The 17,509-nt window shown below is 39.0% G+C and overlaps 1 protein-coding gene across 3 annotated transcripts in view; it reads left to right on the forward strand.

Moving 5' to 3' along the window:
- Nucleotides 1–17,509, forward strand: part of LOC128692161 (uncharacterized) — a 138,036-nt gene that overhangs the window by 60,045 nt on the left and 60,482 nt on the right. Inside the window, exon 1 of one of the 3 annotated variants that reach the window (XM_070085189.1) lies at nt 1,979–2,660. The exons of the other annotated variants lie outside the window; for them this stretch is intronic. Coding sequence (XP_069941290.1) covers nt 2,212–2,660 — 449 coding nt within the window. The 5' untranslated portion in view covers nt 1,979–2,211. Of the gene's footprint in view, nt 1–1,978; nt 2,661–17,509 lie in introns of those variants that run through there. 3 annotated transcript variants of the gene reach the window in all.

Genomic DNA, 17,509 nt, shown 5'->3' on the forward strand with positions numbered 1-17,509 from the left:
ATATATATATATATATATATATATATATATATGTCGTGCCGATAAGGCTGAACTTGCGATCTTGGCTTAAATAGCAGCGCTCATCTTGCCATATAGGACAAGTGAAAATTTGTATATGCAATAATTTCACCAAAATCATTCTGAACCTAACGAAAAAAATATATTTCACTGTGTTTGTTTAGTATTAAATTGCTGTAAACAAATCTAAAATATATTTAGTTGGGTTAGGCTAAAATAAATTGTTCTTGTTATTGTAAGGTTGGGTAAGTTTTCTAAGTTCCTTCTGGTGCAAAATTATAAATTTTTACATCAACATTAATGAAAAAAATATATCTCTAAACGTATAAGAGAAAATTTTAGAAAGGATTTAATTTTAAATGAGTTCATGCTAATTGACCATTTTTACATATTCGGCACGACATATATATATATATATATATATATATATATATATATATATATATATATATATATATATATATATATATATATAAACTTGTGTCGAAAGGTAAGTGAAAGATCAGGTGGTACTGTATCTTCTGGGAGGCTTTTGTTACTGTGCTTGTTGCTCCTTACCCTGTGTGGTGCTGTTCCATTCCTCACTGATAAGGCCACACAGTCACCAACATGCATACACAAGCACATGAGCGTACACACAAAACCACTGGATTTGTTTAAATTATATGATAGATTGAAGATGTGACATTACCAGCAAAGGCCTGTTCTTGTAGTTAGAAATAAGTAAACAAATAGATAATCTCTCTCTTATACACATCGTGTATTTATAAATTCCATCTTAAATGACTAACATTTTTATTTGCAGTTATGAATATACACTTTTCATTCCAAGATTGTCTCAAACTCTCACCACTCTCGACTCTCTCACCATTTGATAAACTATTATCTAAACTAATCATCGTCACTGTATTGACATTTTTAACAGAGTTTGTGATCTTATATAGGTATATTTATTTTTGCATCATGAAAATAGCACACAAACAAAATTTGAATGGATCGGGTTAAGGTTATTTGCTATTGCGCGGTCCGAACCTACTCCTTCGTTTCCTTGGATTTCCTCTCATTTTCATTTTTGAATTTAATTTCTATCCCTTCTCTATCGTTTCTTATTGTTTGAAAAATATCTGCCAAACAAGAAGAGTTTAGTAATCGATGGGCTGAAGGTGGAGTTCGACGACATCATGAAGCCAGTCACTGATTGGGGGATCGCGTGTGACCGGACGAATCTCCGTACCTCGCGACATTGCGAATATTATTGTCTGGTAACGAATATTATTTTCTGATAATGAATATTTGAAGATTGAAAATTATGGCATAGACTTTGTTCATCGTTTCATAATTTGGAGATGCCTGGCAGATATTTTCCCTTGTGAATGGTGCAGTGCGCGGAAGGTTTTTTCCGTCAGTTTCCCGGTGTGGAGAGAGCAGTTGAAGCAGACGAGAGGCAGGTTGCAGTAGGGTCAGCAGAACTACCAGCACAAGTCATCATGCCACTCCTTGACCAGGGCAATCTGGGCCTTCGCATGCCCCGAACACGGTATCTATATTATCTATACACTTGTGATGCCATTGCCTTAAAATTCAGATGTAGAAGTGAAAGTCATAGTGTGCACGGTGCTGGGGTAAGGTCTTCTCGGCGGAGCAATGTGTGACAGATGTATCTGATTAGATACACATTATTTTTATTTTTTGTATTCAGGGACAGCCACTGCTAGTCAAGAAATCCTAGTGAGAAATAAGGGTAACAGTTTTTTACCTGTTAATGAATTACTTTAGGTTTGCCAGCACGTGAACATAAATTTTTCCGGTCATTACTCATGTTTTAGTACTCACGAGAACACTTACCTTGAATGCTTGTATAGAGCAGCAGAGAGCATTATTGCATGCTATTGATCGTGGAGTGCGGTGGTGGCGGACTGAGACTGCTGAGGCCAGGTAGTGTGTGCCACCCTCACGTCGGGACCAGACGCCTTTCCCAATCCACATGTTACCTAGACGCCTCCACTCATCTGCGTGAGGCTGTCGTAGCGGACACTGTGTTTCTGGTCACTCCTTCTTCAGTTAAAATGTAGTGTTTAACTGAACACAAGGGTGCTGACATGTGCAAACTATGTATATATATATTTATTACGTACATAAAATTGGTGATGGGAAGAATATCCCTTACGCACTAATCCGTTTTAGTTATTCGAAATGCCCGCAGTTCTGCTCGACAAACCCAACGTTACACGTACCCCCAAAGACACTTTCAGGACTGGCCGGACGGCTCGAACCTCCCACTTACACCAGCCACGCATTCAAGAATCCCATTACCATATCCATTACCACTACCCGTGCAAGGCACACGCCCAGCATAAGCATAGCACTCACGCCCGCCACACCTCGCAGACACACGCCCATCCAACACCTAGGCTTACCCCTAAATCACAGTTGAACTACCTCCGAAATGTTAACCCATCCTCGCCTGAATTCATGCCGTTGCAATTTGCTAAAGGGGGACATGGCACGGCTCGGGTGGAGTGGTCGAGACACAACACGCCTGAGAAAGGAGGAAACTTCCGTCTCAAATGGTCTAAGCATAGAAAGGTTATTAAATACAAAGGAAAACAAGCACCTCCAGGAACTGGAGTCGGTGACAAAAGGTGAGTAACACCCACGCTTTTGGTACTGTTAATCTATTGATGATGCACCCACCTCAGTGGCACTACCTTCATGATTTACCCTTCACCAGACTCAACATTCACACACACACACACATATATATACATATATATATGTAATTCGTTTTCAAGCCACACTATGCAGTAATTGTATTCCATGTTAGATCTCGCTTATCTTTCATTGGTATATATTAAGCGTTGAAACAAGGGAAGACACGAATTTCGATTATCCTCTGCATTGAAGCCAATATTCACACTTTCGGAATTGGTTAATAGGTATTTTGAAAATTTTACTAGTGGCTAGTATGTGTAGCGCGCGGTGAGTGCACTGAAAAAACTTAGGTTCATAAGCTGTTATTATAATCGAAATGACCGCTTAACCCGTGCATTGAACTTGGTAGGGACTTCATGTCAGTGAGATTAGCAATTATTTCCTTTTGACTGTTCTGGACATCTGTATAGGTTAATAAACGCAGATTGATTATGTAATTTAGGGTTATGGGATCTTAGTGTTTGTATCCTTTGCTACTTAAAGTCATCTAAAATAAACTAACTGTTGTAGGTGAGTATTAAGTTCCTCAGTTTTATCAGTCTTCAAATATTTAAAATATATTTCTCATAGTAAAATCTAGCCGTATTATGACACTTCAGCAAGCATTAACCTTGGTAATTGATACCAGCAAATTGGTTTAAAAAGACACGTGAGCAAACACTAGGACATATTAGAATAACGTTTCGGTTTGGTCGCGTGTCTTTTTAAACCACTCTATCAAAGACATCATTATCCAGTACAAGATTTACCCGGAAATGAGGTAACACTAAACTATCATAGTCATACATTCAGCATCAGGGGGTTTCTTTTGCATCCACACTTGTGGCTAATGTGCTAGATTTTAGTTTTTAGTTTTGTACGAATACTGAGGATGGGGTATAAAAAATTCAAATTTATTATTAGTTTTACAAATCATTACGAAGTATAATACTGCTTCTGGATTTCAACCATGCACAAAGTATGTGTTATCAGGCTATCACACACACACACACACACACAAGTCTTGACTAACGCCTGGATTTTAAGCTAATATATGTTTTATTCCAAGCCAATCGGTCACTTGTAATCTGTAAGTGCTCACCTCGAGTTGATTTATGTCTTTATAATGTTTTAAATTGTAGGTTTTATAACCTCACTTTTTCACTCTCTTGGGAACAACTCGCACTACTGAACTCTGACGATTATATCAGCAGGAAGCAACAGGTCGATACTCATCCAACACCAGTGACACAAATAGTTACTCAGGGGCAAATATTGGCCTTTCACTTTGTTACTATAATTACATTAAAGCCTGAGTGCTTTATTTGTTTTTGTGGCCTATGGCCATATTTTTCCGGGTTACCTAAGTCATGAGCAACGAGGCCCCTGGTGTCTATTTAATAACGCAAATATTTTAACTTCAGCGGATCACAGAAGCTTCAAACATTCTGCGTACATGAATAGGAAGACAACATTACTTATGGAATTTATAGGGCATTTAAAAAAACGTTATTTACATATTGAAAATACCCGCAGTGTTCTGTTCTCTGTTCTCTTTGAAATACGCGGTGGGAACATTCTCAGTGTGCAGCTACACTTCAATAGGAGTTACATGGTAGAATATCCACAGTTTGCTGCTCCCCACATGAAGGTTAACTGTGCGAGAAAAGCTAGCTAGGTTTTCCATGATAGGATGAGTTTCATACTCCAGGTTATTATATATGTAGGCCTGAGCTGGGAGACTAGTGGGTTGATGTAGACGAATATTTCACTTTGCGTTTAGTATCTACAGCAGCTTTTAGCTTTTCCATTCAAGCGTGAGTGGCACACCGGCGTGTGCCACTCACGCTACCATACTCTGAAAAAACTTCCCATCATTTCTCCTGCTGCTGCCTTTGTAACACTGAACAGCTCCTGATGATGCACTGAGAAGTGTGAAAAATACTTGAGCTAAAGATTTCCACCCCCGTGGCTTGTCTTTATATATATATATATATTTATATATATATATATATATATATATATATATATATATATATATATATATATATATATATATATATATATATAATGTGCCGAATAGGTAAAACTGGTTAGTTAGCAAGAATTCATTTAAAATCAAGTCCTTTTTTTTTTTACACAGGGTTTGACAAGGTTAAGGATCTCTAGCTTTATTGACAAGCTATTTACAGGTTAAGGATTCCTAACTTTATTGGCAAGCTAAGAGCTGTTACCTACATCAGCTCATTTGAAAGCATTTTTATTGTTATGAGACATACAAGTAGGGAACAGGATGAAATTGGAGCCATTTGTGGGCCAGCATTTTCATTTGATCAACTGACTTTATCTCGTTGACATCATTATGCTGTACGAATGTGTTCCATACACGAGTCATCCTGGGTATATATGATCTCAGATGGAGTGATGTTCTGGAGAAGGGTACAGCCAGAGTGAAGTTGCTGCTTTCTGCCCGTCTTGTGGCATAAAAGCTTGTTTCACGCTGTCCTCGAAGTGGATCCAAGTGTGGTACTTTGACAATATTGGCCTTGTACATAACAGTAAGGCCACCCACATCCTTCCTGTGTTGAAGGCTCTGCTGAAATGCCAGATCTATCCAGGATGGGTCCAGGCGAGAGATGAGACGTCTTGCTCTGTTCTCTACTCTGTCAAGCAGTCGCAGATGAGAGGGGGGGGGGGAGGCAAACCAAGAAAGTGGAGCATACTCAAGGTGTGAGCGTACTTGTGCCTCGTACAGAATCTTGCAACCCCTACTGTCAAGCAGATGCGAGATACGGCGAAGTGCTGTAAGCTTCCTGGCTGCCTTGTTTGCAAGATTTACAACATGGTTCTTCATGGTTAGTTTGGAGTCAGATTTCACCCCAAGGATATCAACTTCTCCAGGTGCCAACACCCTCCCAGTCATCCTTACTACTGCACCAGCATTACCATCATGGTGCCTAGAGACGATCATCATTTGCGTTTTCTCAAGTGCAAATGTTACTTGCCATCTATTTCCCCAAGCTGGTGATTGATGTAGCTTAGAGCAGCTGGCATTTCTTCTCTTGGATAAGTGAATGTCAGTGTACAGTCGTCTGCATATGCATGTGATTCTGGGATGAGATGAAGAAGGTCGTTGAAGTAGACATTCCATAACAATGGTCTCAGCACGCTTCCTTGTGGAACACTTGCCCCAATAGGATGTCTTGCTGATTCTGTTCCATTGAGAACTACACTTAGAGATCTACCATGAAGGTAATCACTGAGGAGACGTAGTGTAGAGCCTGCAATTCCCAGTGCTTGAAGTTTTGCTAAGAGGTCCTGGTGCCACACCCGGTCGAAAGCGCCAGCAATGTCCAGTGCTACCACACAGCTGACTTTGGATTCATCCAGTGACTGGTGCCACTTAGTAGAGAGGTTTAACAACAGATCAGCAGCAGAGTAACCTTTCCTGAAGCCATATTGACGATCACAAAGTAGTGAGTGGTAGTCAAAAAACTGTCATTTGTCTTGAGATTATTGTCTCAAGGATCTTACCAGTGATTGACAGGAGTGACACTGGTCTGTAGTTGCTGATTTCTGCTCTGCTCTTCTTTTTGTGAACAGGGACTACATTTGCCTCTTTCCATAGAGAGGGCCATTTACACTGTACTAGGCAGTGCTGAAAGATGCGAGTTAGAGGTGCTGCTAGTTGGTCTGCACATCTTCTCAGCAATCTTGGGCTCAACTTGTCTGGGCCCACAGCCTTTTCTTGGTCAAGCGATTTAAGAAGGAAATGCAGCTCCTCCTGATTTATTGTCACCACTGACAGTTTTGACACAGTTCTTGCAGCTAGCCAAGGAGGGTCGCTTGCTGGATCAGGAACTTGATTTTTCTCTTATACATTTAAAGATATATTTTTTTTCATTTACGTTAATGTAAAAATTAATAATTTTGTAACAAAAGAACCTTAGAAAACTTACCTAACCTTATTAAGAGCGCAATTTAATTTAGGCTAATCCAACTAAATATATTTTAGATAAGTTTACAATAATTTAATAATAAACAGACACAATGAAATATATTTTTTCCTTAGGTTCAGAATGATTATTGCGAAATTATTGCATACACAAATTTTCGCTTGCCTTATTCGGTAAGAAGAGCGTTCCTATTTAAGCCAAAATAGCAAGTTTTACCTATTCGGCATGACATATATGTATGTATGTATGTATGTATGTATGTATATGTATGTATATATATATATATATATATATATATATATATATATATATATATATATATATATATATATATATATATATATTTGTGTGTGTGTGTGTGTGTGTGTGTGTGTGTGTCGTGCCGAATATGTAAAACTGGTCAATTAGCAAGAACTCGTTTAAAATTAAGTTCTTTCTAAAATTTTCTCTTCTACGTTTAAAGATATATTTTTTTCGTTAATGATAATGTAAAAAATTTTAATTTTGCACCAAAAGAATCTTAGAAAGCTTACCTAACCTTATTATAACAAGAACAATTTATTTTAGCCTAACCTAACTAAATATATTTTAGATTTGTATACAATAATTTGATACTAAACAAACACAGTGAAATATATTTTTTTCGTTAGGTTCAGAATGTGTATGCAATAATTTCGCCAAAATCATTCTGAACCTAACGAAAAAAATATATTTCACTGTGTTTGTTTAGTATCAAATTATTGTATACAAATCTAAAATATATTTAGTTGGGTTAGGCTAAAATAATTTGTTCTTGTTATAATAAGGTTAGGTAAGTTTTCTAAGATTCTTTTGGTGCAAAATTAAAATTTTTTACATTATCATTAACGAAAAAAATATATCTTTAAACGTAGAAGAGAAAATTTTAGAAAGGACTTAATTTTAAACGAGTTCTTGCTAATTGACGAGTTTTACATATTCGGCACGATATATATATATATATATATATATATATATATATATATATATATATATATATATATATATATATATATATATATATATACATATACATATACATATATACACACACATACATACATACATACATACATACATATTATATGTCATGCCGAATAGGTAAAACTTGCGATTTTGGCTTAAATAGCAACGCTCTTCTTACCGAATAAGGCAAGCGAAAATACACACACACACACACACACACACACACACACACACACACACACACACACACACACACACACACACACACACACACACACACACAAACATTGTCTCTACGTTCACAGCAGGACTCGAACCTGCAAACTCTGTATCAGAGTACAAAGTACATTACCACGGAGGTCTGACTCCGTGGTAAAGAACTGTGTACTCTGATACAGAGTTTGCAGGTTCGAGTCCTGCTGTGGACGTAGAGACAATGTAAATAATTTCGCCTGTTTGCAAATTGTTAACCATTTCAAATCTCTTTCGTTGTCCACTGCACGTGGCAGGATTCGATGAAAACCTTTCAAAACGAGCTTGGTGCCCGGGGGTATGGGGAAACATCGTCTGGCTCCGGCTGGATACCCATATTTATCTTGGGTCTAGCTCAGTGGTAACGTACTGGTTACTATGATAAAGAGTTGGCAGGTTCGAGTCCTGGTGTGGAGGTAGAGACAATGTTTGTAAATAATTTCGCCTGTTGGCGAATTGTTAAACATATTCGTATATATATATAAGTAGTTAACTTTTCTACAGAGTGGCTCCTTCCGGTTTAGGGCCTTCTACAGAGTGGCTCCTTCCGGTTTAGGGCCTTCTACAGGGAGGCTCCTTCCGGTTTAGGTCTTCCACTGGGCGGTGTATCCGGTCTAGGACCAGCAGCTGGAGGGTCACCTTTTCACACCTAGGTGTTACTTCCGGTTTTGACCATGACCTCGCCCTCGAGACTACCTCACCCTTGACCCCCCAACCAATACCCCCCCACGACCCCCCCCTCGCGACCCCGCCGTCGCGCCGCGCGCCGCCCGCGCGCCCGCCCGCGCGCCCCGCCCCGCCCGCGCGCCCGCCCGCGCGTCCGCCCGCGCCCGCGCCTTCTGCTGCGCCTTCTGCAGCGTCATCCGGATCGCCCCCGCGCCTCGAATTTTTTTTCTTATGATCTCCTTGGATCAAGGTTTTTGGATTCTCCCCTATGGGGTTTCGAATTTTTTTTGAATTTCATTTTCTTGTGCTCTCCATCTCCTCAGATCAAATTTTTGAGGTTCCCCCTCTCACTTTCACCCCCATCCCAAAATTTCTCGATATTACCAAGTTTTTGGATTCCCCCCCTCTGGGGGTTTCGAAAGTCTCCATCTCCTCGGATCCCCCTCCCACTTTCACCCCCCATCCCCAAAATTTTCTCGATAATACCATGACTCCATCTCCTCGGATCAAGTTTTTTGGATTCCCCCCTATGGGGTTTTCGAAATTCTCCATCTCCTTGGATCAAGGTTTTTTGGATCCCCCCTATGGGGTTTTCGAAATTCTCCATCTCCTTGGATCAAGGTTTTTGGATTCTCCCCTATGGGGTTTTCGAAATTCTCCATCTCCTCGGATCAAATTTTCTCGATAATACCAAGACTCCATCTCCTCAGATCAAATTTTTTGGATCCCCCTATGGGGGGTTTCGAAAGTCTCCATCTCCTTGGATCAAGGGTTTTGAATTTCTTATGATCACCTTGGATCAAATTTTTGGATTACCCCTCCCACTTTCACCCACCCCCCACCTCAAATTTTTCTCGATAATACCATGACACCATCTCCTCGAATCAAATTTTTTGGATTCTCCCCTATGGGGTTTCGAATTTTTTTTGAATTTCATTTTCTTGTGCTCTCCATCTCCTCGGATCAAGTTTTTAAGGTTCCCCCTCTCACTTTCACCCCCATCCCAAAATTTCTCGATATTACCAAGTTTTTGGATTCCCCCCTATGGGGGTTTCGAAAGACTCCATCTCCTCAGATCAAATTTTTAAGGTTCCCCCTCCCACTTTCACCCCCCCAATCCCAAAAATTTCTCGATAATACAAGTTTTGGATTCCCCCCTATGGGGGTTTTGAATTTCTTGTGCTCACCTTGGGTCAAATTTTTGGATTACCCCTCCCACTTTCACCCACCCACCAAATTTTTCTCGATAATACAAGTTTTGGATTCCCCCCCCTATGGGGGTTTCGAAATTCTTATGAGCTCCTCGGATCCCCCTCCCACTTTCACCCCCCAACCCCAAAAATTTCTCGAAATCAAAGTCTCCATCTCCTTGGATCAAATTTTTGGATTACCCCTCCTTTCACCCCAAAATTTCTCGATAATACCAAGACTCCATCTCCTTGGATCAAGGTTTTTTTGGATTCCCCCCTCTGGGGGTAAGCATTCAAATGAACTCCTCCTATGGGGCATGCTTACTACAGGTCTAATGAAGGGTGTTTACTCGGCGGTCAGTGACGTCAGTATTCCTCTCATTAAGTTAAATGAACTAAAAAGGACCACGCGCACACAGGTTGAATCTTGTCTACCCTTTTACCCACCCTCCCAAACCCTCACACTCCAACCAACACCTCACAATTTTCACTCATAACCCCCAATTTTTCTCGTTTTAACCCTTTCAGTTCATTAAAGTTAATAAGGGGACACATGCATCAGAAAGTCACCACATCGCTTACATCCACTTTCGTTAAATTCACTACTCACAATTTTACATATTACGAAGTTAAATACGCACTTTTACTTTGAACATCTTCAAAACACTCATAAATCATTTGAATACTCACAAAAAATACCTTTATACATTTCCAAACAACACTGAAATACTCCAAAATCATCATTCGAACACCCCCAAATCATCTCTGAATACTCCCAGAACACCTTCATAAGTACTCTTGCACATCATTTGATATATATGTATATGTATAAGTATAAGTATATGTATAAGTACTCTCTTAATCATTTGTACACCTTCAAAAAACACCTTTGAATACTCACATAAACACCCTTGAACACCTTCAAAACACCTTTGAATAACCTCAAAACACCTTTGAACACCTTCAAAACACCCTTGAACACCCTTGAACACTCTCAAAAACAACATTTGAACACACTCAAAACACCTTTGAACATTTCCAAAACACTATTTGAGTACTCCCAAATAAGATTTGACATCTCTAATTTATCTGCACTTACACATTTCATTAAATTACAACTCATCCCTCAGTCTCCAGACTTCACAACATTATCACAAAAACTAACTCAAACACTTTACTTTGAACACCCCCCCCATAAAGTACTCACATAAACACCCTTGAACACCTTCAAAACACCTTTGAATATCGTTTTTAAACTAATTTCATCACAACCCACTTATATCATCTTTTTTCGGTAACTCTAATTCGACTACACTACCCTCATCAATTACCAACAAATTTTACTCGTTTTAACTAATGTCATCACTGTAACCAAGATTTTCACAAAAAAAAAACTCTGACACCTAACACACACGCACACACACACCCCACAACACCCACAATTTTTCTCGTTTTAACCCTTTTAGTTCATTAAAGTTAATAAGGGGACACAGTACATCAGAAAGTCACAACAACAACTTCCACAACCCACAATTTTTTCTCGTTTTAGCCCTTTTAGTTCATTAAAGTTAATAAGGGGACACACTACATCAGAAAAAGTCCCAACAACAACCCACTTATAACATCTTTTTTCGGTATCTCTAGTTCGACAACAACACCCACATCCCACAACACCCACGAACATTTCCAAAACACTATTTGAGTACTCCCAATTACACCACTGATTACTACTAAAACACCACTGAATTCAATCAAAACACCCTTCAACACCTTCAAACACCCTTGAACACCTTCAAAACACCCTTGAACACCTTCAAAACACCCTTGAACACCTTCAAAAACAACATTTGAACACACTCAAAACACCTTTGAATAACCTCAAAACACCTTTGAACACCTTCAAAACACCCTTGAACACATTCAAAAAAACAACATTTGAACACACTCAAAACACCTTTGAATACTCACATAAACACCCTTGAACACCTTCAAAACACCTTTGAATAACCTCAAAACACCTTTGAACACCTTCAAAACACCCTTGAACACCTTCAAAACACCCTTGAACACCTTCAAAAAACATTTGAACACACTCAAAAGTACTCTTGCACATCATTTGTACACCTTCAAAACACCCTTGAACACCTTCAAAACACCTTTGAATAACCTCAAAACACCTTTGAATAACCTCAAAACACCTTTGAACACCTTCAAAACACCCTTGAACACCTTCAAAACACCCTTGAACACCTTCAAAAACAACATTTGAACACACTCAAAACACCTTTGAATAACCTCAAAACACCTTTGAACACCCTTGAACACCCTTGATCACCTTCAAAAAAACAACATTTGAACACACTCAAAACACCTTTGAACACCTTTGAACATTTCCAAACAACACTGAAACACTTCCAAAAACACCATTTGAGTACTCCCAAATACACCACTGAATACTAAAACATCACTGAATACACTCAAAACACCACCAAAATCACCATAAACTAAGATCAACACCCACATCCCACAACACCCACACCCCACAACACCCATGAACATTTCCAAAACACTATTTGAGTACTCCCAATTACACCACTGATTACTACTAAAACACCGCTGAATTCAATCAAAACACCCTTCAACACCTTCAAACACCCTTGAACACCTTCAAAACACTCTTGAACACTTTTCAAAAACACCTTTGAACATTTCCAATCAACACTGAAACACTTCCAAAAAACACAATTTGAGTACTCCCAATTACACCACTGATTACTACTAAAACACCGCTGAATTCAATCAAAACACCCTTCAACACCTTCAAACACCCTTGAACACACTCAAAACACCCTTCAACACCTTCAAAACACCTTTGAACACCTTCAAAACACCTTTGAACACATTCAAAACACTCTCATAATCATTTGAACACACTCAAAACACCTTTGAATAACCTCAAAACACCTTCGAACACCTTCAAAACACCCTTGAACACCCTTGATCACCTTCAAAAAAAAAACAACATTTGAACACACTCAAAACACCTTTGAACACCTTTGAACATTTCCAAACAACACTGAAACACTTCCAAAAACACCATTTGAGTACTCCCAAATACACCACTGATTACTAAAACACCACTGAATACACTCAAAACACCACCAAAATCACCATAAACTAAGATCAACACCCACACCCCACAACACCCACAACCCACAACACCCACAATTTTTTCTCGTTTTATCTAATTTCATCAGAAAGTCACAACCCCCACACACCCCCCCCCCCCCCCATTTTTTTCTCGTTTTAACCCTTTTAGTTCATTAAAGTTAATAAGGGGCCACACTACATCAGAAAAAGTCACAAAAACAACCCACTTATAACGTCTTTTCGGTATCTCTAGTTCGACAACAACACCCACATCCCACATCACCCACATCCCACATCCCCCACACACACACACACACATCCCTAACCTAGCCTAACCTAACCTAACTTATCCTAACATAACCTAACCTAACCTAACTTATCCTAACCTAGCCTAACCTAACTTAACCTAACCTAACCGAACCTACCCTAACCTAACCTTACCTAACCTAACCTAGCCTAACCTAACCTAACCTAACTTAACCTAACCCAACCTAACCTAACCTAACCTAGCCTAACCTAACTTAACCTAACCTAACCTAACCTACCCTAACCTAACCTAACCTTACCTAAATTATCCTAACCTAACCTAACCTAGCCTAACCTAACCTAACTTAACCTATCCTAACCTAACCTAAAATATATTGGAACACTTCCAAAATACATTAGAGTACTCCAGAAATACTTTGAACGACTCCATTTTTGGATATTTCCAAATTAGTTTTGAAAACTTTATCGTAAAATCGAACATTATTTTCTTGTTGGTAAAACACACTCAATGGTAGAAATATTTACTCGATTTCCGAATAGAAGCACTGTCCTCGCTCTGAGAGACTCATTGTGGGTCACCCCAACACATGGTGTAATGCGCTTCACACCCAAGGTAGAACATAACACCTGCGTCAACTCAGGACAAACAGGCGCCATGTAATGCGGGTAACATCCAAGATAGAAAATCATCTCTTTCCAGACCAACTGTCTATCCTAACCTAACCTAACCTAACCTAATTCCTAACCTAACCTAACCTCACCTAACCGAACCTAACCTAACTCCATCAATCACCTCTATCCTAACCTAACCTAACCAAACCTAACCCAACCTAACTCCATCAAATACCTCTATCCTAACCTAACCTAACCTATCCTAACCTAACCTAACTCCATCGAACACCTCGAATACTACCTAACTTAACCTAACCTAACCTTACCTAACCTACCGAACCTAACCTAACCTAACCTAACCTATCCTAACCTGTCCCAACCTAACCTAACCTAACCTATCCTAACCTAACCTAACCTAACCTAACCTAACTTATCCTAAGCTAACCTAACCTAACTTATCCTAACCTAACCTATCCTAACCTAACCTAAACACTGACTAACTTTGAACCAACTCTGAACACCACTGATCTTCTTCAAAAAATGCTCAAACACCTCCGAATACTCCCAAAAAAACACTACTGATTACTACCAAATCACCACTGAATACTACCAATCACCGTCAAAATCACCAGAAACTAAGTTTAACATCACCATCTAACATCCTTTTTATAGAAATCCCCTCAAATCACTATAACCAAGAACTCCCTCCCCATTTGGCGCATAAAAAAAAAGCATGAACACAAACCTAATACGCAAACACTTAGTACATGATCACCATCAACTGAAAACATATCTTATACACACACATAATATAAGACAATCACCAACTACAATCACCCATGTTCACTTACCTCAAAATCACTAATATCACAGAAAACAATCATTTTTATAAACATTTCACACACACACACACACACAAAAAAAAATCATATTTGACAATATCTAAGCGCACTCACCTCACTACCACCAACACACGATGTCTCACCTCACAGGACCGACGAGCTCACCTCCAGTGACGTCACACTCCCATTGTGTTACTTGGCGGTTGGTAACATCACACCTAACCCCCCCTTGTTTCAACCTGTTGTACCCTACATTATCTAAGAACACTATATCCAAGACGATTACCAGATTTTATGATCCCCAACACCAAGATCACAGAAAACACACATTTTTATAATTATTCACACAAAAATCACGATCACCAATTCCATATCATGTTTACCGTCATCTATCAACACTAATCACCAAGATCACCATAAAATCTAAGATCATGCATCTCAAAACTACTATGATCACTGAAAACACTTATTTTTTAAACATTCGCACAAAAATAAGACATACACAAAAATACCACAACACTTCCACCAACATCTATAACATAACATGAGCACTATAACATATCACTATCACAAAAAAATAATACACAAACACCCACATATTATACATTTCAATTGGAAATTTAAGACATGAGACATACACACCAAATCTAAGACATTCACCTCCAACTAAGACATACACATCACCCCTAAAACTTCCTTCCTTATTCATTCCGTATATCTCCTAGAGCTGTTTTAACCCCGACGGTTCCATCACGACGTAGGAGCCAGAGGAACCATCACCACTCCAACACCACCTACTACTCTCTGGCTCCTACGTCGTGGTGGATCCGTCGGGGTTAAAACAGCTCTAGGAGATATACGGAATGAATAAGGAAGGAAGTTTTAGGGGTGATGTGTATGTCTTAGTTGGAGGTGAATGTCTTAGATTTGGTGTGTATGTCTCATGTCTTAAATTTCCAATTGAAATGTATAATATGTGGGTGTTTGTGTATTATTTTTTTGTGATAGTGATATGTTATAGTGCTCATGTTATGTTATAGATGTTGGTGGAAGTGTTGTGGTATTTTTGTGTATGTCTTATTTTTGTGCGAATGTTTAAAAAATAAGTGTTTTCAGTGATCATAGTAGTTTTGAGATGCATGATCTTAGATTTTATGGTGATCTTGGTGATTAGTGTTGATAGATGACGGTAAACATGATATGGAATTGGTGATCGTGATTTTTGTGTGAATAATTATAAAAATGTGTGTTTTCTGTGATCTTGGTGTTGGGGATCATAAAATCTGGTAATCGTCTTGGATATAGTGTTCTTAGATAATGTAGGGTACAACAGGTTGAAACAAGGGGGGGTTAGGTGTGATGTTACCAACCGCCAAGTAACACAATGGGAGTGTGACGTCACTGGAGGTGAGCTCGTCGGTCCTGTGAGGTGAGACATCGTGTGTTGGTGGTAGTGAGGTGAGTGCGCTTAGATATTGTCAAATATGATTTTTTTTTGTGTGTGTGTGTGTGTGTGAAATGTTTATAAAAATGATTGTTTTCTGTGATATTAGTGATTTTGAGGTAAGTGAACATGGGTGATTGTAGTTGGTGATTGTCTTATATTATGTGTGTGTATAAGATATGTTTTCAGTTGATGGTGATCATGTACTAAGTGTTTGCGTATTAGGTTTGTGTTCATGCTTTTTTTTTATGCGCCAAATGGGGAGGGAGTTCTTGGTTATAGTGATTTGAGGGGATTTCTATAAAAAGGATGTTAGATGGTGATGTTAAACTTAGTTTCTGGTGATTTTGACGGTGATTGGTAGTATTCAGTGGTGATTTGGTAGTAATCAGTAGTGTTTTTTTGGGAGTATTCGGAGGTGTTTGAGCATTTTTTGAAGAAGATCAGTGGTGTTCAGAGTTGGTTCAAAGTTAGTCAGTGTTTAGGTTAGGTTAGGATAGGTTAGGTTAGGATAAGTTAGGTTAGGTTAGCTTAGGATAAGTTAGGTTAGGTTAGGTTAGGTTAGGTTAGGATAGGTTAGGTTAGGTTAGGTTGGGACAGGTTAGGATAGGTTAGGTTAGGTTAGGTTAGGTTCGGTAGGTTAGGTAAGGTTAGGTTAGGTTAAGTTAGGTAGTATTCGAGGTGTTCGATGGAGTTAGGTTAGGTTAGGATAGGTTAGGTTAGGTTAGGATAGAGGTATTTGATGGAGTTAGGTTGGGTTAGGTTTGGTTAGGTTAGGTTAGGATAGAGGTGATTGATGGAGTTAGGTTAGGTTCGGTTAGGTGAGGTTAGGTTAGGTTAGGAATTAGGTTAGGTTAGGTTAGGTTAGGATAGACAGTTGGTCTGGAAAGAGATGATTTTCTATCTTGGATGTTACCCGCATTACATGGCGCCTGTTTGTCCTGAGTTGACGCAGGTGTTATGTTCTACCTTGGGTGTGAAGCGCATTACACCATGTGTTGGGGTGACCCACAATGAGTCTCTCAGAGCGAGGACAGTGCTTCTATTCGGAAATCGAGTAAATATTTCTACCATTGAGTGTGTTTTACCAACAAGAAAATAATGTTCGATTTTACGATAAAGTTTTCAAAACTAATTTGGAAATATCCAAAAATGGAGTCGTTCAAAGTATTTCTGGAGTACTCTAATGTATTTTGGAAGTGTTCCAATATATTTTAGGTTAGGTTAGGATAGGTTAAGTTAGGTTAGGTTAGGCTAGGTTAGGTTAGGTTAGGATAATTTAGGTAAGGTTAGGTTAGGTTAGGGTAGGTTAGGTTAGGTTAGGTTAAGTTAGGTTAGGCTAGGTTAGGTTAGGTTAGGTTGGGTTAGGTTAAGTTAGGTTAGGTTAGGTTAGGCTAGGTTAGGTTAGGTAAGGTTAGGTTAGGGTAGGTTCGGTTA

This window comes from Cherax quadricarinatus, chromosome 15 (assembly GCF_038502225.1).
Source record: "Cherax quadricarinatus isolate ZL_2023a chromosome 15, ASM3850222v1, whole genome shotgun sequence".
NCBI classification, from domain to species: Eukaryota; Metazoa; Arthropoda; class Malacostraca; order Decapoda; family Parastacidae; genus Cherax; species Cherax quadricarinatus.